This window comes from Macaca thibetana, chromosome 13 (assembly GCF_024542745.1).
Source record: "Macaca thibetana thibetana isolate TM-01 chromosome 13, ASM2454274v1, whole genome shotgun sequence".
In the NCBI taxonomy this organism is placed as follows: Eukaryota; Metazoa; Chordata; class Mammalia; order Primates; family Cercopithecidae; genus Macaca; species Macaca thibetana.
This window is the reverse complement of record NC_065590.1, coordinates 6,482,688-6,508,012: the sequence shown is the minus strand read 5'-3', so window position 1 is coordinate 6,508,012 and position 25,325 is coordinate 6,482,688. Positions and strand designations below refer to the sequence as shown.

General features: G+C 42.6%; 2 protein-coding genes across 4 annotated transcripts in view; one reads left to right on the top strand and one right to left on the bottom strand.

Moving 5' to 3' along the window:
* TMEM182 (transmembrane protein 182) overlaps nucleotides 1-3,863 on the bottom strand; it is an 82,336-nt gene extending 78,473 nt beyond the window's left edge. The window contains exon 1 of the mRNA XM_050754262.1: nucleotides 3,760-3,863. Coding sequence (XP_050610219.1) covers nucleotides 3,760-3,762 — 3 coding nt within the window. The 5' untranslated portion in view covers nucleotides 3,763-3,863. The remainder of the gene's footprint in view (nucleotides 1-3,759) is intronic.
* A 13-nt stretch (nucleotides 3,864-3,876) lies between these two features.
* MFSD9 (major facilitator superfamily domain containing 9) lies at nucleotides 3,877-25,112 on the top strand. 3 transcript variants are annotated; one of them, XM_050754259.1, is made up of 6 exons: nucleotides 3,877-4,117; nucleotides 8,427-8,514; nucleotides 9,806-9,849; nucleotides 14,205-14,334; nucleotides 17,280-17,489; nucleotides 22,050-25,112. In XM_050754259.1, exons 1-6 carry the CDS (start codon nucleotides 3,965-3,967, stop codon nucleotides 22,835-22,837), a joined length of 1,413 nt encoding a protein of 470 aa, XP_050610216.1. In that variant the 5' UTR covers nucleotides 3,877-3,964; the 3' UTR covers nucleotides 22,838-25,112. The 3 variants fall into 3 exon arrangements, with proteins under 3 accessions (XP_050610216.1, XP_050610215.1, XP_050610217.1); XM_050754258.1 differs by having other exon boundaries at nucleotides 3,877-4,129; XM_050754260.1 differs by lacking the exon at nucleotides 3,877-4,117 and adding an exon at nucleotides 4,146-4,244.
* Nucleotides 25,113-25,325: the final 213 nt, after the last annotated feature.

The window sequence follows — 25,325 nt, the reverse complement described above, 5'->3', positions numbered from 1 at the left end:
TACCAGGGACCATGCTGGTTTCTTCCAGCAAAGGTACATCTGGGATACCAGCCACAGTTGGTGTCACGCCTGATCATGTTTATGATGGTGCACAGTTACTCTCCATGATCCACCCTCCTCACAGGCCAAGCAGATTAGGGTTAAATGGCGATGTGACAGAAATGACCACCTTTACTTCTTTTAAGCCTTTTACAGTGACTTAGTCTCTTTAATTCTCCCAGGAATGAAGTATTTCTTCTGTTTTACTATCTTGGTAAAAAAGTTCTAGGTATTTCCACTCAGTCTTTTCTACCATAAAGGAGATCACCCATGGGTCAGAGAGCTAACTGATGAATACTGTCAGTTGTCAAATATTCTATTTCAATTATACATTCAGGAATTCAGGAAACACATTGATCAACTAGGCCCACTATGAATCAGACTTAAGATTTCATCTAGCACCTGACTACTCTAAGCTTCTGTGCCAGAAAGAGTTAACATAGTAGGCCTCTTATTCTTTGCAAGTTTTGCTTAAAGTATTATTGCTTGGCTGGCATCTGGGAACTCAGATTTTGGTAGGGCTTTCACTATCCTAACTTGTAAGAGAGGTACACTGTGTCTAAACTGTTTGTACAAACAATATGGTTTAAACTAAACACATGCTTTCCTCCAGGGAGTCTGGAGTTTTGATAGGTGCTAAGTAGAGAAGGACCTATATAACCATGCCACAATTAAAACCCCAGGCACTAAGTCTCTAAGCTTCTCTGGTAGACAATATTTCACAACTTATTGCTGGAGGAATTAATGTCTCAGGTGAGTCCATTTGGGAGAAGACTCTTGGAGTCTTGTGCCTATTTTCCTTCAGATTTCACACCATGCAAATCACTTCGCTGATTTTTCTTTGTATCTTTTAACCATAATAAATCTTAGCCACAAGTATGACTATACGCTGAGTTCTATCTCCTCACGATTCATTGAATCTGAGAGGAATGGTCTCAGGGACTCCCAAAACAGCTCTACTTCGACTGGTGCGGCAAAGTGACATTTTGAGTCCCCAAGAATTAGTGTAAATTCAGAGCCAGAGTTTAGTAATGCCCCCAAAGAACTGGTTATTCCTTTTCTTCCCAATGCACAGTCACTCTGCTAAATGGCTGAAGGTCCCTTAGGGGAAAGCTAAAAGGAAGATTTATGGAATGTACTCATGTGAATGCCACAATATCCTTCCTCAAAGTTACCTGGACTCCCTTTGAATCAAGGGACTGTTTTTGAATTGAATTATGTCTAGTAATTGTGTAACAGGCTGTGATTCTTTTGTGGTAAGTCAAATTAGGTGCATTTGCAACAGACACCAGATGTAATATGTTAGCTTGTGCAGCTGGGGGCAGCTCTAACAGTTTACTCAGTTGGCTGAAATTTAGACCCACTAAATTTGTGGTACCAGATTTAGAGTTTATTCTGTTATGTAACTTAATCAATTCTCTGGTAGGCTTTCTGTTTATTTCATTCCTATGATACTATAGTCAATTAGCCATAGTCAAAGATCCCTGCAGGTCAAGGCATTCCGGTGACTGATACATTCCTGCTGACCTTAAAAGTACATGTGTCCACCTTGTCTTTTAAGTGCTGTGACCTGGCCTCTGATAATCTGGAAATCTTATCCTCATATAATAAGGGAGCTTATCTTAATGGTGGTATCCTCCATGGCTACACCTGGCCTACAAAAGACAGCAATAGCAAATCTTATTTTTCAGCAAAACTGCAAGTGCATCTCTCACTAACACATTCCTCAGCGCCTTAGTGCAGGAAGTGCCTTCTTGGCCTCTTCGTGGAATAGATTTGAGTATTAGGCTTGCAGGTCATACACAATAAATCCACTCTGACATTGTCATTATTCCAAAACTTTTGGAGTCCTTTATCCACATTTTGCCAGGAAAACTGTGGCATCTGAACATCACTAAATGTAGGTCATCATTGAGTCTAAATTTCAGCCAACTGAGTAAACTATTAGAGCTGCCACCAGCTGCAAAAGCTAATATATTACATCTGGTATCTGATGCAAATGCACCTATACTAGTGAGTTCTGCCTAATTTAGTGTTATATTTTTCCCTTTTTTTTTGTCTAACACCCTTAGAAATCTCTCCCCCACGTTTCTAAAGTTTACATTGGTTATATATTAGCAGAGACTTCCAAATCTTTTTTAAAATTATCATTATTTTTAGACAGAGTCTCGCTCTGTTGCCAGGCTGGAGTGCAGTGGGGCAATCTCAGCTCACTGCAACCTCTGCCTCTCGGGTTCAAGCAATTCTTCTGCCTCAGCCTCCCAAGCAGCTGTGACTACAGGCGCCCACCACCATGCCCAGCTAATTTTTGTATTTTTAGTAGACATGGGGTTTCACCATGTTGGCCAGGATGGTCTCAATCTCCTGACCTCGTGATCCGCCCACCTTGGCCTCCCAAAGTGCTGGGATTACAGGTGTGAGCCACCATGCCTGGCCAATACTTCCAATTATTTTGGTATGTATGAGATGTCCTCCTAGGTTATAATGTGTACCTGTCACCAGAGCATGCTAAAATTTCACCCTAGCTATGTATTTAGTAGCCACAGTGAGCAGCTTTAATAGGTTAACATGAGCAGCCCCTTCAAGGCGCCTTTCCCAGATGAGCTAATCACAAAATTTCAAGCACAGAAAGACTAGTTTCCTCAGCTATAGGAGAGCAAGCTAGTTCTCCTGCAAAGGAGTCTCAGAATAACTTGGGGGTTCAAGATTGACAGTTTCACCTGGATTCAATTATATGTCTTAATTCTAAGTATCAGTATTCCATTCCTCCCTATTCAGTGCCCCCTCCCATGAGAAACTTTGCAACACTGAATTTAACAGATCTCAGAATTTAGCAACCTACACTGAGATTTTGAGCAAAATCTCAGTAAAATGTCAGACTCTTCTCGATCCCATAGTAAAAGAGGAATAACAAGTTCTAAAGAAAAGAGGGGCTGGTCACTATTGTTAATATTTATTACTTACCATGTGTCATGGGCTTTGCTAAGTAATTCAAAGGCACCTTTTGGTGCCGTTCACTCACTTAATTCCTTTCGTGGCACTCAGAATAAACCCCAAATCTCTGTTATGGCCTTTTGGGTCCTAAATGGTCTGCACTCCTGCTGACCTCTCAGTTTGATGAGGACGTTTCAGCCACACCTATCTTCTTTCCACTCTTCTCAGCTTACCTCCTCCAAACTGCTTTTCTAATGTAGCTCACTCCCCTACTTCATTACTTTCCACATCAAGACCATGCTTCTTTATATTAATCACTATATTATTTTACTTATTGTACGCTTTTTTATTGCATGTTTGGTATTTTTATTTATGTTTATTCACTGCGTGCTTATTATTTTTACTCCATGAGACTGTAACCTCAACTCAGGCATAGACCATCTATGGTTTGTTCACATTGCAGTGCACCAGAGAAAGACCTTAAGAAGCATATGTAGAATTCTCACACCTCTAGAAGTTGGCCTACATTATTTCCTACTGCTTTTTAAATAGGCAAACGAAAGTTTGGAGAGCCACGTTAACGTATTCCAGGTCTGTCACAATCAACTGGTAGCCACGGTCTGTGGAACTTCAAGCTGGAGTTGGTCACCTCCTAGGATAACTCCGTAGGAGGAAGTGAAGCTCATTACAATTCCCTGCTGTCCTCCAACCATAGGGGCAGCAGGGTCTGTACCCAGAGGAAACAAAGAGCATCACCATTATCATCACAAACTGGTCTGTGCTTACCATGTTGATAACGTGCCCAGTCCCCACCTTGCCTGGGACCAGAACTCCCAGCAACACCACCAGCCACGCACCCGCGGAGCGGCCAGGTAGCACCCGCCCCCTCTCTCTGCGCAGGCGCGCTCCTCCTGCTTCCGCTGGGGGCGGGGCTGGGCTCCCGGGGCCGGTCGGCGGCTGCTGCTGCTTCCGACCCCCGGCAGGCGCCGGTATGGAGCTTGGGGGTCACTGGGACATGAGCTCGGCCCCCAGGCTGGTCTCGGAGATCGCAGAGCCGCAACAGGAGCGGAACACAGGAACCGAGGCGGGGGCTGCCGACTCCGGTGCGGTCCGAACCCGCCGCTTCCTGCTCTGTCTCTACTTGGTAGGCTTCTTGGTGAGTGCGAGCGTGGGGCTGGGACCAAGTGCTGACTGTGTTCGGGCCTCGGGACCCAGGCGGTTCTTGGAGCTCCCGGGGAGCTCCCAGGGAGTGGGAACCCGCAGTTCGCCTGGTGAGTGCCTCACTACCTATCAAGCTCCACTCTTGCCGCATCACCCACTTCAGTCTGCATCTGGCCACACTGCTTTATTGCCGCTCTCGCGTTCGCTTGCTCCCCGTTCGCGGAGCCTCTTCCCTTCCCTGCCTTTAAAGAAGCCCTGGTACCAGCCTCAGGTGTGACCAGGTGTTAAATGCTGTGGCAGGTGCAGCTTTTGCAGAGCGGAGAACAGGGGCTTAGGCAAGCTTGGAAAAGCCCAGCTGCTGCGCGGCTGCTGGCGAGGTAGGGACACGCAAACCTTTTTACCACAACAGGCAGGGGAGGCCGCTGTTGATGACCCCGCTTGGACAGATTTAGGCACATTTTCACTAGGGTTCTTGGTTGACTTGAATATTAAAAAACGCAGATCAGAGTGAATTTTACCGATCTGCCTTTCGACAAACTGCGCATTGCACAGCATAGGTTTGGTTTCATCGTGACGTGTGTGCGTGTGGTTTGCTTTTTTACCAGAACAGGCTGGGGAAGCCGCTGTTGATGACCCCACTTGTACAGAATTGGGTGCATTTTCACTAGAGCTCTTGGTTGACTTGAATGTTTAAACACGCAGATCAGAGTGAATTGTATCCATCTACCTTTGGACAGTAGGTGTGCATTGCACAATGTAGATTTGGTTTCATCATGGTGAGAGTGTGTGTGTGCATGTGTGTGCGCGTGCGTGTGTGCACGCGCGTGTCCTGGTTTGCTCCCTGAGTGCTAATTTCCTACGTAGAATGGAAAGTTCAGTAAGCTGATTCATAGCATTTCTGAACACCTGCCATGTGGTAGGTGCTGTGGAGCTCCACTGTTGTAATCCACAGTTCTGCCACCGAAGAATTTAGTCTTACAAGTAAGCTGATGTTGGTAGTTTCTGGGCCATTATCTGCAAGAACTCTAGATCCACCTCTGCACTCCTCCCTTTCCAAGGCTAGGCCTAATTCAGTAACCCTGGGTGTGAGCTAATCCAGTATCTTGAGGACAAGGGAGCTGAGATAAGTGTCAATGGGAGAAGGCTACCTTTGAGGCCTTGAAGATAGTATCTGATGGCACTGGGCCCTGGCGAGGAGGAGTCGTTTTCTGCCCAGATGCAGGTCAAGACCACCACTTCTCCCAGTCTCATGCACTCTCCATGCCCCCCACCTCCATGCAACGTGTTCAACCGTTGGTAACAACTGTATGTTGATAATAGTTAATGTTAATAGTTAAGACCATCATGAAAGCAAGTTCACCAAATTGCTGCAAGCCCAGAAGCACAAGGCCTTCAGGGAGGGTGGCTTTTTAGAGAGGATTTCTCTGCCACTAGGGCCATTGCAGGACCCACCCTCCAGCTCCTTGCCTTTAACTTCAGAGACTGGCACTCCTTCTGTCCACTATCCTTGAATCTATTAGTTCATTCTCGGTATGGGGATGCTTAATTCCACTTTTCAGTCTAGGCACCTAGAATTCACAACCGGTAAGTATGGGTGGTTCTTGGAGAGGAGTTGGCTGACATCCAGCCTTTTTAGATATGGGTCCCAAGCTACTGCTGTCCTATCTCAGAAGGGACTTGGGCTGGTTCAGCCAGATGAAAACATTCGAGCCCTTACCTGGAAAGTCCAGACTAGGGTTCAGAGAATTTGGAAATGAACGTGACTTAGAATTCAAAATGGTTTTAGTATTAGAATAAAAAAAGCAATTCACAGATCATCTGTTAAGGTCTACTTTCCAATACAGATTTGAATATTCACAGTTTCTCAAATGTTTATGCTGTGCACTTGGCAAGTCTAATCTAGCAAGCCTGATACAGAGTTTTAATAACTTTAATAATATATTCAAGGGAAGCGTTAGGTGTCTCATATGTTACAGGAAAAGTTTATGGTTTCCCAAAAGTTGAGAGAGTAGGGATTTTTTTAATGGAAAATATTGTAAACCATTAAAATATATGAAGCTTTATATGAAAGTCACGTAAAGCTACCTAACAGGTGATTGTTAGGTAACATCTAAGGAATATTATACATAATTTAGTTTTTTTTTTTTTTTTTTTGACATATTTAGGGATGTAGAGACCTAAGATTCTTGGACAAATGGTTTCTGAATGGGAAAGGAAGGGAACAAGATTAGAGAAGTCATTTGACAAATTGTTCTGTTTTAGCAGTATGTGTCCTTCCAGGCTTTAATTTGTTTAGGAGGGAAGACGAAGATGACCCTTGAGGCCCGTTTTGTTTAGGATGCTTAGATGCTGATGAGATCTATTATTTCAACCACTTTTTTTCCTCCAGATACTTGGTGAGATTTGTTTTCCATCCCATCAGCTTCATTCAGGTGATAATTCATTTTTGTTGAGATAGTCCAATCATCAATAATTACTGGGGTTCCTACCCTGAAAAGAGTCCTGAAACTTTTGAGTGTACATATTCATCAATTTTTATTGAAAGATGTTGATGTTCAGTGAAAGTTTAAGCGGCCCCTTCTGACATGATCTTTTTGTGAAGTGGTTACATGCACATGACCAGCTGCCAAATGCAGTGATTTTGAAGAAGCTATGGATTCAGAAGCAGAAAGGAGTGGCCTTTTATAGTAAAGGAGAAGACAATTTTAGAACAGAACTTCCTGAGAGGAAAGATTCAGTGGGAGGTCTCCTTGGAAGAATATAGTATTTTTCAGACTTACCACGTGCTAAAGTAATACCAATTATCAGTTATTGCTTTTGTGTCTGTATTTTCATACTTATCACCTTCCATAGATCTCAGCCTCCTGACCTAAATATTTCTCTCCATCTCTTATTTAGGATAACCATTTTATTAAATGATATGTTGTACTGGGACTTTTTTTTTTTTTTTGGAAAAAAAATGTTATTGGACAATGAGTTTCCTTTTCTGAAAGATCCAGAAGATTCTGGCTGCTGCATTTTGAGTCTTTTAAATGTATAAACATCAGTGGGCTGATGAGATACAACTGACAGCAAAGCCCAAAAGAAACTGGCTCAGACCCAAAGGAAATTTTAAGTAATCACAATATTGAAATAATAAACCATCACTCTGGTAATGTAATTTTAAGAGCTAATTACAGTCACTTGATATTAGATAACAGGGTCATCTAAAGATGTAACCATGGAAAAGGCCCACTGAAAAGAGTATGTGGAAATTAATGTATCTATAGTTATATGAATGCACAGCTACCCGGACAGGAAAGGGGGAGCAAAAGATTAACTCTGAGCTCAAGGAAAATACACATTTCATGTGAGTTCTTTCTTTCCAACTAACCAGGTTTACGAAAGAAGGAATTCAGGTCAAGTATAATGAAAACTGTGTGTGTGCAATGTTTTTTCTCGCACTAAACCAACTGTAGAGGGTAACCTAGTGAAGTGAGAATAAGAACAAAATTAAAGGAAAAGTTAACAGTCTGTCTATTAACCCAGAATACCTAGCAAAAAAGACCTGTACTTATCACCAGAACTGAAGAAGACAGAAGACGTGTTTGAGCTTACATTGTTTTATCAGGCCTTTCTCAGGCATTATGCCACTTAATGCTCATCATACTTCTACCAGGCAGGTATTACTGTTCTACCCTTTGCAGATGACAACACGGAAGCTTGATAACTTTAAGTAACTTTCCAAAGACAGATGTTTAGTAAGTGATGGAGCTGGAATTGGGAACTGTCTGCCTGACCCCAAAGCCCATTCACTTTCTGTGACTTAGCTGCAAAACGTTGGCCTTTCCCCAGTGCACCAGCTTTTTCCTTCCTGCTTTACTGAGCCTTTCTTCTCAGGTATTATTTTATAAGCTTATAAACCACAGGTCCTAGGACATTAGCCACTTTCACCAACTCCAGAACGAAACATATTTTTAAGGAAGTACTAGTTCACCAATAAAGACAAATTATGACTGCATTTTTTCTTATGACTTATCCACAGAAAATATGGGTTTGTTTTCTTTTTATCTGTTTTGTTTGAGGAACTTCTGTAGCATATCCTCCTCGATTGTAAAGTTAAAATGGATCCCAGGTCAGACTAATCCAGGCATTTGCAAGTGGCAGCGGATTTGTATGGCATGCTATGGTATCCAATTATGATTTCTTAAAAATTTTAGATACTGGTTTTAATTTTTAAATTAGTTTAAAATTTTAGGTTTCTTAGTTTGAAAAATGCTAATTTGAGTCCATCAGCATTTATTTTGTTTTAGGACTTGTTTGGTGTCAGCATGGTTGTGCCTGTATTGAGCCTTCATGTCAAGTCCCTTGGAGCAAGTCCAACCGTTGCCGGAATAGTAGGTGAGTGGTCGATACTGCTCACTTTTAGAGCACTGAATTTTAAATCCTCTGAACCAAGTACCTGAAAACAGTTCAGTCATGTAGCCAAATTTTATCCAAAGGTAAGTGGGAAATGAGATAAAACAAATTTCCAGAATATTTTAAAATAGTACCCTATAGCAAATGCATAAGTGGGAAATGAGATAAAACAAATTTCCAGAATATTTTAAAATAGTACCCTATAGCAAATGCAATTCCTTTTTTTCTAGACAACCTATGTTCAGAGAGATTTTGACATTTGAGCACTATAACCAAGTCCCATGCCACTAGTGGCAACAGGTACTTATGGAGCCTCTGCAAGGCACTGGCTGTGTATGTAAAAGAGTAGGTATATGTGGACTCCTGCCTACAGGAACCCTTAAACTAATGTGAGAGACCAGGAAAACATAACCTGCAGAAATTATATCCTGTGGGAAAGGGTTTGAGTGAACATTAGCCAATTAGTTGCAAGCTTCTCACACCATCACCAACACATCATAGAGACTGTAGGGTTTCTCTGCCTGTGCAGCATAAAAATTCTATGCAGAGGTCATTGATTTACCAAAAAGGCAAGAGATAGCAGGGCTTCGGACTATGCTAACTAATGAGAAATTGTTGAGACTAACGGCTCTTGATCATTCACAAGCCACACGAGCAAGTGTTTGTAGATGGTCTTGTACATAATATTTGTTAAATCATGGTCCAAGGCATGATTTGTATTTCCCTTGACAAATGTACTTGGAATTATACTGGACCACCCAGCAGTGTGAAGTTTTTTGGGAAAAGCAGATGGGGCATGTTGCATGATAATGGGGGTAAAAGAACTCTGTAAAAAAAATGTCAGTTCTTTATAAAATTAAGTCATTTTATAAAACCATTAAACATTAGAAACAGACAATGTTAAGATTTTAAGGCTTAGTAGGATTTTTCCAGAATTTACGTTTCTATTCCCCTGAGTACTCTCTATGCTGTTTCATAAGTTGAAGCTACACAATCTCATATGATGGAAGGACAATCATACAGTGTCCATAAGGTCACCTTTTGCCTTTGTTTACCCTCTTCTGTTTACCCTCAATTTTTTGAAAACCTTTTATTAGAAATTGTATTACTTCCATTTTTCCATGTAGAAAAAAAAAAAAAGACGTGAGATAATTTAACACAAAAAGGTCTTTTATCCTAATGTTTTTCTGTTGGTTTCTGTATAATTGTTATCACTTAATCCATTTTTGTGATAGGTCTAGCTGATTTTATTGTTATTGATTTGTTTTTACAGGCTCCTCCTATGGCGTTTTGCAACTCTTTTCCAGCACGTTCGTGGTAAGTTATCTTCCATTGGGTGAAACATAATCACGTGTCTCATCTATCACAGATGTAGTAAAATTGGGGACTTGAAGTTTAGCAAAAAGTGATAGATTTGGGATGAGAATACCTTTAAATTGTAATATGTTCTTCCTATAATTCCCTACATTTTACGGGCAAAAAGAATGTAAACAAAAGTTGTTACCGATTTTAGGCCGGGCGCGGTGGCTCATGCCTGTAATCCCAGCACTTCTGGAGGCTGAGGTGGGTGGATCACGAGGTCAGGAGACTGAGACCATCCTGGCTAACACAGTGAAACCCCGTCTCTACTAAAAAAAATACAAAAAAATTAACCAGGCGTGGTGGCGGGCACCTGTAGTCCCAGCTACTCAGGAGGCGGAGGCAGGAGAATGGTGTGAACCCGAGAGATCGCACCACTGTGTTCCAGTGTGGCCGACAGAGCAAGACTCCATCTCAAAAAAAAAGTTATAGTTATTATCAATTTTATTATTTATTTCACTTCATTGACAGTAATCAAATCCATTTATATTTCTGCTATTCCATTTAAAGTTGTGTAGTTTGAACTCAGTAAAAGCTTTTGTATAAGACTTAAGTGTATAGACAGAAGGGGACATTTGGATTGGCTGATTGTATATCTGCAGCATGGAGTAGAAAGATCCAGAGGTGGCCAGGCATGGTGGCCGGCACCTGCAGTCCCAGCTACTCGGGAGGCTAAGGTCAGAGGATCGCTTGAGCCCAGGAATTCAAGTCTAGCCTGGGCAACATAGTAATACCCTGTTTCTAAGAAATAAGAAAGAAACACAGATTCAGTGGTGACCTTGTCACTGCCCTACTTCTGACCACTCAGTTGTTTGAATTTCAGAGACCTTACCTGATCGTCCCCTTCCCTCTCCCTGTGCAGTCTACTGTGATCCCTCTGGTCTGGAGACCTCAGTGTCCAGTGGTTCAGGCAGTTCAGTAGATTAGCCTGTTTAGTCTCACAATAGTTCAGTAGTGACTTTGGTCTCAATAGCTGACCTGGGGGTCTCATATTTAAAGAACACAAAGTGTACTTACAAGAGTTGCTTCCTTGTAAAATACATTTTTAAAAGAAATTCAGTCAGATTCCATAATAAATTCTTAAATAAGTAAACAACTACTTCCTGATTTATCTTTTATTGAAGTCTTTCTTATATTAGATTTCCGTAACAATAATAGTTTCAGCCTCATTTACACTTTATAGTAACCCAGCAAAGTAGTTTGGTATCTTCCTTTTATATAGGAGGAAATTAAGACCAATTAAGACCCACATAGGTTAATTTGACTAAGCCACCTAATCTCAGTATGTGGACTCTAAGCCCATATTATTTTTTTTCTAGGAGTCATCTGTCATTGCCTTAATGGTAATAAAATGGTAAATAGGTAACTAGAGTTATCAGGTTGTACAGGAGAGCAGTATACTTGCTTGCCAAGCAGAATGTCCTATTTCGTGTTCTTTCTTGTGAGAGAAAAGTTTGAGTTACATCTTAGTAAACACCTTTTCTCTCTATTTGTAAACTCGCTCCCAAAAAACCTGATGTGTGCGTCTGTTAGCGCTATTAGGCCATAGCGTATGTGAATTCTTTAAACCTTTTCTCCTTCTGGACTCTGGTCTTTCTGAGATATAGACCAGGCTTACTTGCTCAATTTTTTTTGTACTCTTATCAGAGCACCTGGCAATAGTTAGCACTTTATGAATGTGAATTTTTATTGCTAACTATGACTCTACCCTTTTTTTTCAGATTTTCCTTTGTTGTTTTATGTTTGTACTTACACGGAACATTTCATATGTCTTTTAGCTGAAATTCAATGAATACCTTTCTTAGAAAGCCTTAAGATACAGAAATGCCCAGTTAAAATTTCCTTTTTAACCCATACTTTTGTAAGCGCGTATTTTAATTATAAATTTTACCAAAAACATTTTAATTTTGAGAACAAATCTCTATAAAGAAAAAGTATGTTCTGTCAGATTTGTCTAATGTTTTTAAATAAATGTATTTTAATAAAAAATGATCCATTTATTAAGTACCTATGTGTCAGGCCCTGTTTTGAGAACTTTATTTCCTCTAATCCTTATAATAACCAGCCTCAGAGGGTGGTTGTGGTTCTTTAATGACTCATTTTATGTTAAGCATATGGAAAGTATTGAGTGGAGAAGGTAATCCCTGAGGCAGGTATTATTATTATTCTTGTTTTACAGGTAGAGAGACTGAGGCGTAGAGAGGTTAGCTGCTGTGTCCGAGGTCATGGTGGAAGGAATGATGAGTTCAGCGTTGAGCCCAGGCAGCCAGGCTCGGGGTCCAGGGTATAACTCCCAGATTATCCCACTGCCCTGTGAATACAAGGAGGCCGGTGACCCCTTCCCCAGATCAAAGGAGTGTGGGGAATTTCTAAAATTCATTGAAATGAAAATTGGGGATTAGGATTGAAGACACCTGTAGGAGGATGACAGTATTTTGGAAGATTTACCTTAAAAATACTTTATAGAAGAAGTTTACATCCTTATGTGAAGGGATCTTTCGGGTCCTTAAGAAAAAGATGAACATATCAATAAAAATGGGGAGAGGGCATGAACAGGTACACTTGGCAGTTAGCATGGAGGAGTGGCCTGCTGAGATTCCTTCCACGGTTAGTGGAGAGGGTGAGGAATGGTTGTGGAACCTCGCTGAGGAAGGAGGGACGCAGGAGCCAGCCTCAGTCGCCTCCAAGCCGGGACTAATGGAGACCAGCCCATTGTACTGGAACTGGGGGTCATCCAGGGTTTCATACAGCTGGAGGGACCCTGTTCTTAACCCTTTTACACCGTGCTCCATTGATAGTATACTGTTTGGTAATTGTTGTTTTAAGGCAGTTACTTTTTTTTTCAAACACAGCTTCACTGAGAACGTCAGTATGTGAAATGGCAGGCGTCCTCCGGGGCCACCGCTGTGGCCTTTGCTCAACATCCTTGCTTGCATACAGTGTTCAGAAGGGAGCTCCGCCGGGCACGTTTCTGAGGCTTCCCAAATGTGGGAATTCTAAGGAGCAGAAATGCTGCCTTATGTGCTTCTCTCGAGAGAAAATGCGAATAGTACACAACCTTTTAAAAAATTATCAAGAAAATAGGCAAACATAATTTAAAAGATGCTGCTTAACCAATCTGTAGATTTTAAACATTGACAGTAACAGTGCTGGTTGAAATAAGGGGGATTGGAGACTGTTACTGTTCTAATTACAGTATATATGGGATTACAAATCTTTCCAGAGAGTAATTGGTCAGTATATGGCAAATGCCTAAAAAAAATGCTTGCATAGAATTGGAGCAACTCTAATTATAGGGATTTGTTCCAAGGGAATTTTTAAGGGTATCTGTGGAGAGTTTGCTATGAAGATGCTTATTGTAGCATTATTTATATTTTTGACAAATTTTTAAAGAGCAAAAATCTAACAAAACAGTTTGTTAAATAAATATTGGTATGTAGTGGAATAAGGAATATAATTAGAATGGTAACAAAGGCAAAGGTTTAATAACATGGAATGATGCTTAAGTCATATTAAGTGAAAAAGCACGTTACAAAATAGAGCATATTGTATGACCATTCTGTTAAAATATAGGTGCATTTGGGATTATGAGGTATTTTTATATTCTTCATTTTGTTTTTCAGTATTTTCTAAATTTTTAAAAAATGTACATGGTATCTGAAGAGTATAGTTGTGTAAAGTAATGAGAATGAAGAGAATGAGGCTTTTTTTTTTTTTTTTTTTTTTTTGAGACGGAGTCTCGCTCTGTCGCCCAGGCTGGAGTGCAGTGGCCGGATCTCAGCTCACTGCAAGCTCCGCCTCCCGGGTTCACGCCATTCTCCGGCCTCAGCCTCCGGAGTAGCTGGGACTACAGGCGCCCGCCACCTCGCCCGGCTAGTTTTTTGTGGTATTTTTTAGTAGAGACGGGGTTTCACCGTATTAGCCAGGCTGGTCTCGATCTCCTGACCTCGTGATCCGCCCGTCTCGGCCTCCCAAAGTGCTGGGATTACAGGCTTGAGCCACCGCGCCCGGCGAGAATGAGGCTTTATAAATTATACTTTATCATCTCTCCTGCCTTTCTTAGCTACTAGATCATCAGACTTTTTTGTTTGTTTGTTTTTGGCCAAAGAAAAATACGTTGTGTTTTTCCATTCACTGTGTGTGACGATCAGAGAAGATAACTTACTCTGACAAACGGCATCATGGAACTGAGCATTTGAGGATCTGACACTGCATCTTCTAATGTTTTCCCCTGGTCACTTTGTTTTGGTCGTTTGCACGGTAGTAGTTGTTACTGCGGATGGGGTCAAAGGGCTTTTTCTTGCTTTCCTCAGGGCTGCTGGAGCGATGTGGTGGGAAAACGGTCTTCCTTGCTGACTTGCATTCTACTCAGTGCCCTGGGCTATCTCCTTCTCGGAGCAGCCACCAACATGTTCCTGTTTGTCCTGGCTAGAGTCCCGGCAGGTGAGTGACCTTTTTTTTTTTTTTTTTCCCCCCAAACATAGCTTCCCCCAGAACCTCAATATGTGAAATGGCAGGCTTCCTCCTGGGCCGCCTCTGTGGTCATGCTCAACATCCTTCCTTGCATAAAGAGTGTTCAGAAGGGAGCCGTGCCTGGCAAGTCTTTGAGGCTTCCCACATGTGGGACTTCTAAGAGGCAGAAACGCTGGCCGTGTGTGTGTGTGTGTGTGTGTGTGTGTGTGTGTGTGTGTGTGTGTGTCCCTAAAGTCTGTTCCTGCTGGACATTGCCTCTTTGATTAGCACTTACATAAAGTGCTCATTACAGTGGCAATTGTGGCTATAACTGACACCAGCAGCTGCTGGCCATTGAACGTTTAGCACGGACCAGGCACTCCGCTATCTGGACCAAACCTGGAGTTGTACTTGATGGAGCCCCTTGCCCCTCAGAGCCTGTCAACGTGAATGATCATGCTACTGTACTGGGACTTGTCTCCTTCCTGTTGATCTTGCTTTACGTCAAGTCAGTAAGAATTTGTGAAGTGTCTTTGGCCAGCACTGAGGGTCCCGTTCTCTCCCTTGGTGAGCCTGTAGTTTTGTAACTGGGCTTCGTCACATCAAATTGGGATTCACCTCTTTAGCCTTCCTGTGGCCTCCTTCTGTCTGACTGTCAATTAGGGGGGACACTGGGATTATGATAGAGCAGCTCATGGGTGAGTTTGCTACTTCTAGACTGGTCTGGGCTGTTTTTAACATTTCGAACTAGCTTTTATTTTGTCCATTTTTTGAAACACCTCCTGTGAATGCCGAATAGTGCTTGGTGGGTAGATTATTCCCGTAGAAGCTCTTTGTTCTCTCTTTGCCATTTAGCAATTAGAGGAGTTTCAGTGTCTCTCTTACTGTACCTATCAGAGCACTGGCAGGCTTTGCTACCCTGCTCGACAAGTCGGGGCACTGGGCACCATCCCGAGTTTTGTTAAACTGCTTGCTTTTAATTGACTCCCCAAATAAATAGAGCATCAGATCACTCATTTTAACATAGACGTGATGATCAGCTGGCTCACCTGGGATTTCCACACCATTTCTGTGGAATATAGACTTTTTTCATTTACTCTGAAAGTCTGCAGAGTTCAGCCCCCAAAGTTCTTAACCATGCTTTTTTCTTGACTAGATAAATGCTTTATGAAGGTCTTTGCTTGAATGTGGTCAGTTGTCTTTACAAACCCCAGTACCACACACAAAATCCAAGTGATAGCCATTGTACGTGCATCTGGTGTTGAGTTTATTGTTCTTGGTGGGCAGCGTGCCTTTCTGCGGTGTAACACACTCCACCATTACGTGGTGTGGTGTATACTGTTGATAATTCTAAAGAAGCAGATGGGGAAGATGAAGAAGAACCTAGAGTTGTTGCAAAATGCATTGAGATTTATGGGGAGGAGTAAAATGTTTTGTTTAATAGGAAATGAGCCTGGGCTTAAGTAGTGAGAGTTCTCTTACACGAACTGTCACTATAATCTTCACCAATGAGCGCTATACATAAAAACTCCTCCTTGCCCATGTAATCTCCACAGTGTTTAGTGGTCTGTGAACAGGAGCAAGCCCTCTGTGAACAGGGGGCTTCACAGGGTTCTACTTCACAAAGTCAGTTGTGGATTCAGATCCTCGTGTCCTAAAAATGAGCCACTGACTTCGAGTCAGTGCCTGAGTTTTAAGTGCCTGAGTTGGACGCCTCATTTTCCATTCCACTCTCTCTACCACCCCAACCTCTGAAAGACAAGAGAAGCTGAGGCTGGGTTGTTTGTGGGATACACTTACTGCAGTCCTCATCCCTCATGTATGTAAAGTGAACCTGACATCAATACAATTTCAAAAAGAATCATAGAATTCCTGCAAGACCTATCGAAATCACGTTCTGGCCCAGTCCTCTCTGATGTTTACAAAAACAGGTCTAGGGAGAGTCCATCTACCTAATTCCAAAAGAGATTTACACATTTGCTTTCCAAAGAGTCTGGCTATCAGGCACGCAACCACACAACTTTTGAGGCAGAGCTGGGAATAGATTAGTAGGACGAGTGTGTTGAAGCACTAGGCGGCAGCACAGTGATGTGCAGAGTGGGACTGCCCACGGGAGATCATGGAGAAACGCTGTGTCACATCACACTTGAGTGATTCACGCAGATCCGCCAGCCTCATTTATTCAATTTCTACTATGTGTTGATCAAAATAGTGGGCCGCTGGTTACCAGAGTCTGTCAGCATGTTTGCAAGTATGGTTGTTCTGCACATGGGGGTCTGGGGACATAGGAGTCAAATTGCATCTGCAGAGATATGAGGAGTATAGTTGTCAGTCACTTTTATTTCTTATTAAAGGTTGTATCACAGCATTCATTTTGTTCAACAAATTCACAGGCCTCTTACTGGTAGAAAATCCACTGGTATTGGTTCAGTGATGGTGCTAACAGATTACTACTCACTCCTTGTCCTCTCCCCAGCTCTGTTTCTCTGTTCCTTGGTTTATCCTCAGGGTCAAGATTAGGGCTGGCCATAGAGTAGGCATGCAGTAAATATTGGCTCAATGAGTTAATGTGTAAAGAAGGAAAACTCGCTTTATGGAAGCCACTGTGAAATGCAGCTGGGTAACTGGGAGACACCTGGGAGGTCATGACAGGAGGTGGGCAAGCTGAGGGCTAAGGGACTTGGTTGCCAGAGATAAGGTGACCGACTAGGATCAGAGTGCTAGGCCAGGAGTCCAATTATGGTGGGATGGAACCAGCGGACCTCAGAGGTTCAAAGGAAAGATCAGATGCCTTGGTTGTAAAGTGGTGAGCATAGCTGCCTTCCAAAGAAACCGGAGATCAGAACTCCATCGGGATAAAGGTTAAGCACAGGATCGTAAGTGAGATACTTGTGGTCTGGACAAAGTTACAGAGACTGTTTCTCATCCCCTTGCAGGTATTTTTAAACACACACTGTCCATTTCGAGGGCTCTACTTTCTGATGTGGTTCCAGAGAAGGAACGGCCGCTTGTAATCGGACACTTCAACACAGCCTCCGGTGTGGGCTTCATCCTGGGCCCCATGGTCGGTGGTTATCTCACTGAATTAGAGGATGGGTTTTATCTCACAGCCTTCATCTGCTTTTTGGTCTTCATTCTCAATGCCGGTAAGTTGACAGTCATGAGAAGATTGTTTTGTGTATTCATACTGACCAATCTACCTACTTTTCTCTTATTTCTTTGCAATTAGTTTTTATCAGAATGAACAGACTCACCGTCTAAAAGCGAAAGTCATTTTGAGGAACCCTCCTAGTGTTTTCCGTAGTGGCCGGTACCAGTTTACATTCCCAAGTGTGCCAGTGTTCTCTTTTCTTTCTTTTTTTCTTTTTTGAGATGGAGTTTTGCTCTTGTTGCCCAGGCTGGAGTGCAATGGCGTGATCTCAGCTCACCGCAACCTCCCCCTCCCGGGTTCAAGCGATTCTCCTGCCTCAGCCTCCTGAGTAGCTGGGATTACAGGCACGCGCCACCATACCTGGTTAATTTTGTATTTTTAGTAGAGACCGGGTTTCTCCGTGTTGGTCAGGTTGGTCTTAAACTCCCGACCTCATGCGATCTGCCGCCTCAGCTTCCCAAAATGCTGGGATTACAGGCATGAGCCACCACACCCGGCCCAAGAGTTCTCTTTTCTCCACATCTTCATTAACACTTATCTTTTAAAAGTGTGTCTGTATTCGCCCTCCTAACATGTGCGAGTTGATTTTTCATTGTGGTTTTGATTTGAATTTCCCTGATGATCAGCGACATTGAACACCTTTTGTTTTTCCACTGGCCACGTCTTGGAGAAATGTCTATTCAGATTTTTTGCCCATTTTTAAACTGAGTTTTTTTGTTTTTTTGTTTTTTTCTTTCCTGTTGAGTTGAAGAAGTACGTTGCATAGTTTGGATATTAACTCATTATCAGTTGAATGATTTGCAAATCATGTCCACAGTGCAGGTTACTTCTGGCTTTACGGATTGTTTCCAGGTTGTCTTTTCACTTTGCTGATTTGTTTCCATTGCTGTGCAGAAGCGTTTTAGTTTCAGGTAGTTCCATTTGTCTATTTTTGGATTGGTTTTGTTGTTATAGCTAAGAAATTATTGCCAAGGCCAATTCAAGAAGCTTCTACCTTCTGTTTTACAGTTTCAGGTCTTATGTTTGTCTTTAATCCATTTTGAGTTGATTTTTATCTTTTTTGTCATGTGTGAGGAAGGGATTAATTTTATTCTTCTGCATGATGCATGTTTTAATTGCAATTTAAAAGGGAAATCTTTTATTTTTAATGTATTTTATGTAAATTTAAATATAATTATGGAAATAAGAAAGAAAGACTATGCCGTCTCCTGCTACAGACCCCCAGTGGCTTCCATCACAATGGTGCACATGCCCCACAGCTGGCACAGTGGTAGGTGATGGGCAGACCCTGCCCGTCTCTCTGCCTCCCTCCATACATTCTGGCCACGCTGGCTTTCTGATCAACCATATGCATGCCAGGCTCATTCCCATAGGAGGGCCTTGTACCAGGCCAGTCCTCTACCTGCCACATTCATCCCACATCTGTTATCGACTCTCTCTTTTCATCATTCAAGACGGAAATATCTGCTCCCTTAGGCCTTCTCTGACCATTCTGCCTAAAATAGCTTCATTTTCTTCACAGCGTTCCTGAAATTATGTTATTAATTTGTTTTACTGCTTACATTCTGTTTGTGCCCCCAAATCAGTAGGCACACCCCATGAAGGAAGAGATTTTGTCCTATTTACTCACTGTTATCACCCCTGTGCAGAATACACTTTGGGCCGGGTTCAGTGGCTCATGCCTGTAATCCTAGCACTCTGGAAGGCTGAAGTGGGAGGATTGCTTGAGCCCAGGAGTTCAAGACCAGCCTGGGAAAGATAGTGAGAGTCTACAAAAATTTTTTTTTAATTAGCTAGGCATGGTGGCACATACCTGTAGTCCCAAATCCTTGAGAGACTGAGGCAGGAGGACTGTTTGAGTCCAGGAGGTCAAAACTACAGTGAGCCGTGATCACACCACAGCATTCCAGCCTGGGTGACAGAGTGAGATCTTGTCTCAAATAAATACATACATATATGGATGCATATTGGATGCAGGGCTAGTTGCTTAAAATGTCTTTCATCTTCTTCGCTTAGAGAGTGGTGCATGGCTGGCCCTTGGATAAATGACTTCATAAACGAGAATTCATGCTAGGCAGTTTTCCTTACATTTAATGATATCGTACTTTACTGCAGCTTTTTGAATCTTCATATTCAGGGTTCTGTTTTGCATGATGCCTTCCATGTTGGGTTAGGATGTCAGACTCAGGAAGCAAAGTTCATGAGCTTATTCTCCATCCTCACAGAAATACATTATGATTTTTTGCCAGGAATTTACTTAACCTGTAACTTGAATCAGGAGGGGAGGCCTAATGGATTCACATAAACCTAGATAAAACAGTCTCAAACACGTGCTTCATTGATGTGACCAGGTATCTTCACATATAAAGGAAGGTACATGAATGTGGTATCACTCAAAATTGAAAGTCCGCATATAACAAAAAAATTGGTTATGGATTTCTATTTTGGATCCTTCAACAACAGTGCCATTTAATACGTTGCCCTATCTTAAGCCTGTAAATGGCTCTAAGCAGTTAGGAAAAGGTTCCGCTACAAGTGTTCCCAACCACAGTGGCTTCAAGGAAGAGGAACTTGTTTTTCCCAAATAAGAAACTTGAGGATAGGCAGGCTGGGGCCAAAGTAAGAAACTTGAGGATAGGCAGGCTGGGGCCAATAGAATAGCAGAGGAGGAGAGGGAGGAGGACCTGGCTAGACAGCACACAGTGTCCCACTTAGGGCTTTGACCATTCAGTGCAATGAACATAATATTGTGCTGCTTTCTCATCCCAGTCTTACCATCCTTTACCCCCCAGTGACTATAGCTGTTTTCCTCAACGCTTTTACTCTGTTCGCTTCTTTTTTTTTTTTTAATTAATTATTTTTTGTTGTATAAGTTCTAGGGTACATGTGCACAATGTGCAGGTTTGTTACATATGTATACATGTGCCATGTTGGTGTGCTGCACCCGTTAGTTTCTTATATCCTCCTCTGGTCTGCCACTTTGCCTGAGAAAGCCTTTTCATCGTGATTTCTGTTCTTATGGTTAAGAACTCAAAACTCTGGAGTCCGACAGACTCAGGTTCAAATCCCTGCTTTGCCAGCTTTTAATGTGACCCTTGGGCAAATTGTCTCTCACTTTTTCATCTATAAAATGGGGTAACAAAACACATAGCCTTGTTATGAGAACTGTAAGAGGTTCTGAATACAAGCAGCTTACCCCAGTGCCTGAGGTAGGATTTCATAGACCTTGTCTTGTTAATATTTTCTTAGCGTTTCACACTTAAGAACTCCATGAATATTGGAAGATTGGACAGATGGATGGGTAGGTGGGTGGATTGCTTATAGTAAGCACTCAACAGAAGTTAGTTGCCGTCATCATCATTTTTATTATTTTAATTCTACTTTTTTAGTCCATCAGCAATAATTCTTTCACATTTTTATCAATATTCTGTGTAATGTTCAAGGGCCCTTTTAAGATTGAATTATTAAAAGTCCACATCCACGTTCTCATGTGTTTGGATTTCCGTCGTAAATTTGTCTGTGGCTGAAGCGCTTTCACGATATTTGGAGAAATGACACACAAATGAAGTTGCCGGAAACAACATGAAGCGGCTCTGAATAGCCACTGGTCTGAGTGGAACTTTTAAGTGCTAAAGAACTGAAAAAACAGTAGGGTAGAGTTTGGAAGGATGTCCTAGAGTGGCAAGTTTGAATTCAGTTTTGAGAATACTTTTGGGCATGGATTGGCAAGAGACCAACAGGCAAGAATGTGCTAGTCCTATGAGGACAGAGGTGGGATCATCCGAGTGGTGGTTAGAGCCACTGCATAAGGTTGTATATGTTGTGGTCTGTGAGAATGGTGCCCCCTGAGGTTGTGCAGGTGTGACCTGCACAAGCACTAGGTAACCCTGACTTGGAGCAGATCCAAGCAGATGCTTCCCAGGGAGAGTTGGCCAAGCTGTCCCTGTCCGTCGGTCAAGCCAAGGCAGGCCGTCACATATGTAGCAGCCTACACTTGCCCCAGCATGGCCCTTATATCGCAATCTGGTTGCCTCTTTTCTTATCTGAACCCCTTTTTAAGTTTTAGTGTCTTGAGTACTGTGTATTCAGAGGCCTTGTCTGTGTTAATACATTTCTGTGTTTAGCACTTAAGAAGCACTCCAAGAATATTGGATGTCTAGATGGTTGGATAGATGGATGGATGTTAGGCGGACAGACAAACAATGAATAGGCAGATAATTAGAAAGTTAATAAGGGAAGAATTTAAATGTATAACAATTTAGATATGAAATGACGAAATGTAGAAAACTATCATAGGGAGGCTTTTGAGCTGGGAGAAAGCAGTGAGTATTTTGTAGGTATCGTGATGTTCTTTTTTAAAGTCTTTTGCCAGAATCCTGACGTCAGAATAAAGCCATAGGAATGGTGAAAGACTAGATACAAAAATACAGACTAGTAAATTTAGTATCAAAATATAGGTTAGTAATCTAACACAAATAATTGTCCCTTCCCCAAGGAGGTGGTGTATGGATTCAGTGCATTCAGTGCTTTAACGGGTCTCGTGCCGTTTTAACAGGTCTCGTTTGGTTCTTTCCGTGGAGGGAAGCAAAACCGGGCAGTACAGACAAGGGCTTGCCATTGCGAAAGACCCACGTGCTGTTGGGAAGGAGCCATGACGCAGTGCAGGAGGCAGCCACCAACCGCGGAGCCAGGGCCAGCAAGAAGGCTGCCCGGCCCTGGGTCGAAGTGGGGTTGGCCTTGCGGAACATGAAGAACCTGCTGTTTTCCGAAATGTGGGACATATTTCTGGTGCGCCTGCTGATGGCCGTGGCAGTCATGCTGTACTACAGTAACTTTGTCCTGGCCCTGGAGGAGCGCTTTGGGGTGCGGCCCAAGGTGACAGGCTACCTCATCAGTTACAGCAGCATGCTGGGGGCCGTCGCCGGCCTCGCCCTGGGGCCGATCCTGCGGCTGTACAAGCACAACTCGCAGGTACTGCTGCTGCATTCCAGCATGCTCACCTGCGCGCTGCTGCTGCTCTACTCCTTGGCCCCCACCATGGGTGCAGTTGTCCTCTCCTCCACTCTCCTGTCCTTCTCCACTGCCATCGGCAGGACGTGCATCACGGACCTCCAGCTGACCGTGGGCGGAGCCCAGGCCAGCGGCACCCTCATTGGCGTGGGGCAGTCTGTGACTGCGGTGGGCCGCATCATTGCCCCTCTCCTCTCGGGGGTCGCCCAGGAGGTCAGCCCTTGCGGCCCCCCAAGTCTGGGCGCTGCGTTAGCCTTAGTGGCCATTTTCATAATGTCTCTAAACAGACCACACTCTAGTGGTGATAGGAATGGTAAATTAAAAAGTGAGTAGATGGATTTGGATAACGTAAAGCAACAAAATCTGAGGTGGTTGAATGAGGGCCAGCGGCCATGAGGAGAAGGTCACTTTGGGAAGGGTTGGGGTGGAAGGGAAATATTTCTGGGTGGGTGTGAGCTCTTGGGCTTCCAGGTCAGCCCTTGGCCATGCCGCTAGGCCTGCAGGATGATCAGAAGTCACGGCAACTCATGGGAAGGTTAAGACTGGAGCGAAGCTTTTCCAAGGCGAACATATATTCAACGTTTACCTGAAAGTCTCTTCTTCCCACCTGGGCTAATGAGGTTACACTTTTCAAGGGTAAAAAAACTACCAGCTACAGGGTAGGGAAGTGGTGGTGGAATAAGAGAACATGATACATGGAGGAAGGGAAGAAACCACAAGCGTTTCCCTACTAAAAAACAGGGTGACATGTCAGTCAAATTCTGATCAACTGGAACTGGAGTTTCCAGTTAAATTCCATACACTAGGAGGGAGTTTTCTATCAAAATCCTGCAGATTGAAGAAGCTGGTTTATTAGAACCAGGCTTTCGCTTTTCAAAGCTGCTTAAAAATCAGATACTGACCTCCCCCCTAGAGATGACTCAGTGGGCCTGGGTAGGGCCAAGAAATCCGTGGTGTTTTGTAAGCACCGCTGTCGATTTCTCATGGCGGTAAAAAGGACCACACTGAGACTGCACTGATTTTGATTAAAGTACATAGGCTTGGCTGTTTTTACACAGCTAACTAAATTGGAACTCTTTAAATTATGTTCGTAATCACAGTGTGTTACCCCTTTCCCAGCTCTCAGCAGTTGTACTGCATGATGGAGCAGCGGGCCCCTGGGCCTGTTCCCTGTGCTCCCGGCCTCTGCCAGCTTGCTCTGAAGTTGGACTAAACCACCTGGATGCTGGGCATGCCAGCCTGCTCCTGGAAGCCTGCATTCCAGTCGGGTTGCATCCTTGTGGTGCTGACAGAACCCAGTGGTGAAGCCAAAGCACAGGAATGCTTTTAAAATGAACAGTTTATGCAGAATAAGGGTCAGGTGGCATGCCAGACCAGAAGAACTTGATGCTACCGTGTCTTGTGTTAAGAATCATTTCCTTTATTTTATTTTCAGTTTTATGCTTGCAAACACAAGCACTCTGTTGATCAACAGGGAAATATTTGGATGCGCCATTTCTTGTCTAAACTGGAGTTTCATATACAGCGCCCAGGGGGCCACGAGAGGCAGAGGGCCAGACAGAAGGTGAACACAGCCTTGCAGGGAGACATGTGCCAGGCAGGATGACCACTGGGATTACATCAAGTATTAATCAGAGTTACTTAAGGGCTTCCTCTCAGACAGTTGAAGTTCACATTACTTTTCTCAATTAGTCCACTAGGATGTTATGCCTCTTTTCAACTTGACACATGCATAATGTAAGTATTTTAGTACACTACAGTAATTTGTCATGTCTTTAATATTTATTGTTTTTGTAAAGCAGTAAACATTTCTGTATTTTAGAAGTCATGGAGTAAAATCAAATATCTATGATAAATAATTGGAAGTATGTTTTAGTTTGAAGATTGTCCTTTTACCTATCTTACTTCAAGGAAAAATGGACTTCTGATTAGGTTTTACAATTGTGAACTTTTATGTACATGTTAGGTGCTTTTGAGGCGACCAAACTATTATTAATATATAAAATGGCCTTGCCCTTAAGGAGCAAACTAAATGTCATGGAGATTAGACTCAAAAGGCAAGGAATGATCAAGGGTTTATGCAATGAAATAGAATTTCAGAAGAGTTTGGATCTCAAAGATTGTCCTTCACTCTTAGAAATAGGCAAATTTCTTAAAAGCCCTTATAGCCATGTTTTTATTTTAAAAATCGTAGCACTTTATTTCTGAAGTTTAAAAAGCCCATAAACGTAATGAGTCTTTATAATCAGACACATGGAAATATTGAAAACCAAAGACTGATCTTAGAATATAGAATAGAGAGACATGTTTGTTATTCTCCACTACTGACTTTAGTATTTTGTTAGGTGCTGTTTTTTAAGTACACCTTTTCTCATGACTCCTTTTACTTTAAAGTGTAGACCCAAAGACCAGGAGCATCAGCATCACGTGGGAGCTTGTGAGACCTGCGAACGCTGAAGCTCTAGCTCAGACGTGTTGGGGACCATTTTAATAGGATACCTGGCTGATTTTTTGCACAGTAAACTTTGAAAACCCCTGGTCTAATGGGTAGCATTTGTTTCACTTATGGAATATTTATCTCAGGGAAATTAAATCTGCTCAATTAACATTTGTGGTGTTTCGTTTTTTAAATTCTCTTCAATCACTTCTGTAGCCCTTTCCAAAGTGTCAGGTTGAGCCACATGAAGTCGCTATTTTTGTAAGTCACAAATATCTTCATAGGGTTCAACTTACTATTCTATGGGATCTTGTGTTAGAAGTATTGAACTTTCCTGAAATGTCTGTGAGGCAAATGTCACGCTTTCCAACATTCTGCGAGCCA

Coding starts and splice junctions, on each gene's coding strand:
- MFSD9 (XM_050754258.1), top strand. CDS start 3,965: ATGGAGCTTGGGGGTCACTGGGACATGAGCTCGGCCCCCAGGCTGGTC. Junction 4,130..8,426: donor TCTACTTGGTAGGCTTCTTG/GTGAGTGCGAGC, acceptor ATTTTGTTTTAG/GACTTGTTTGGTGTCAGCAT. Junction 14,335..17,279: donor CCTGGCTAGAGTCCCGGCAG/GTGAGTGACCTT, acceptor ATCCCCTTGCAG/GTATTTTTAAACACACACTG.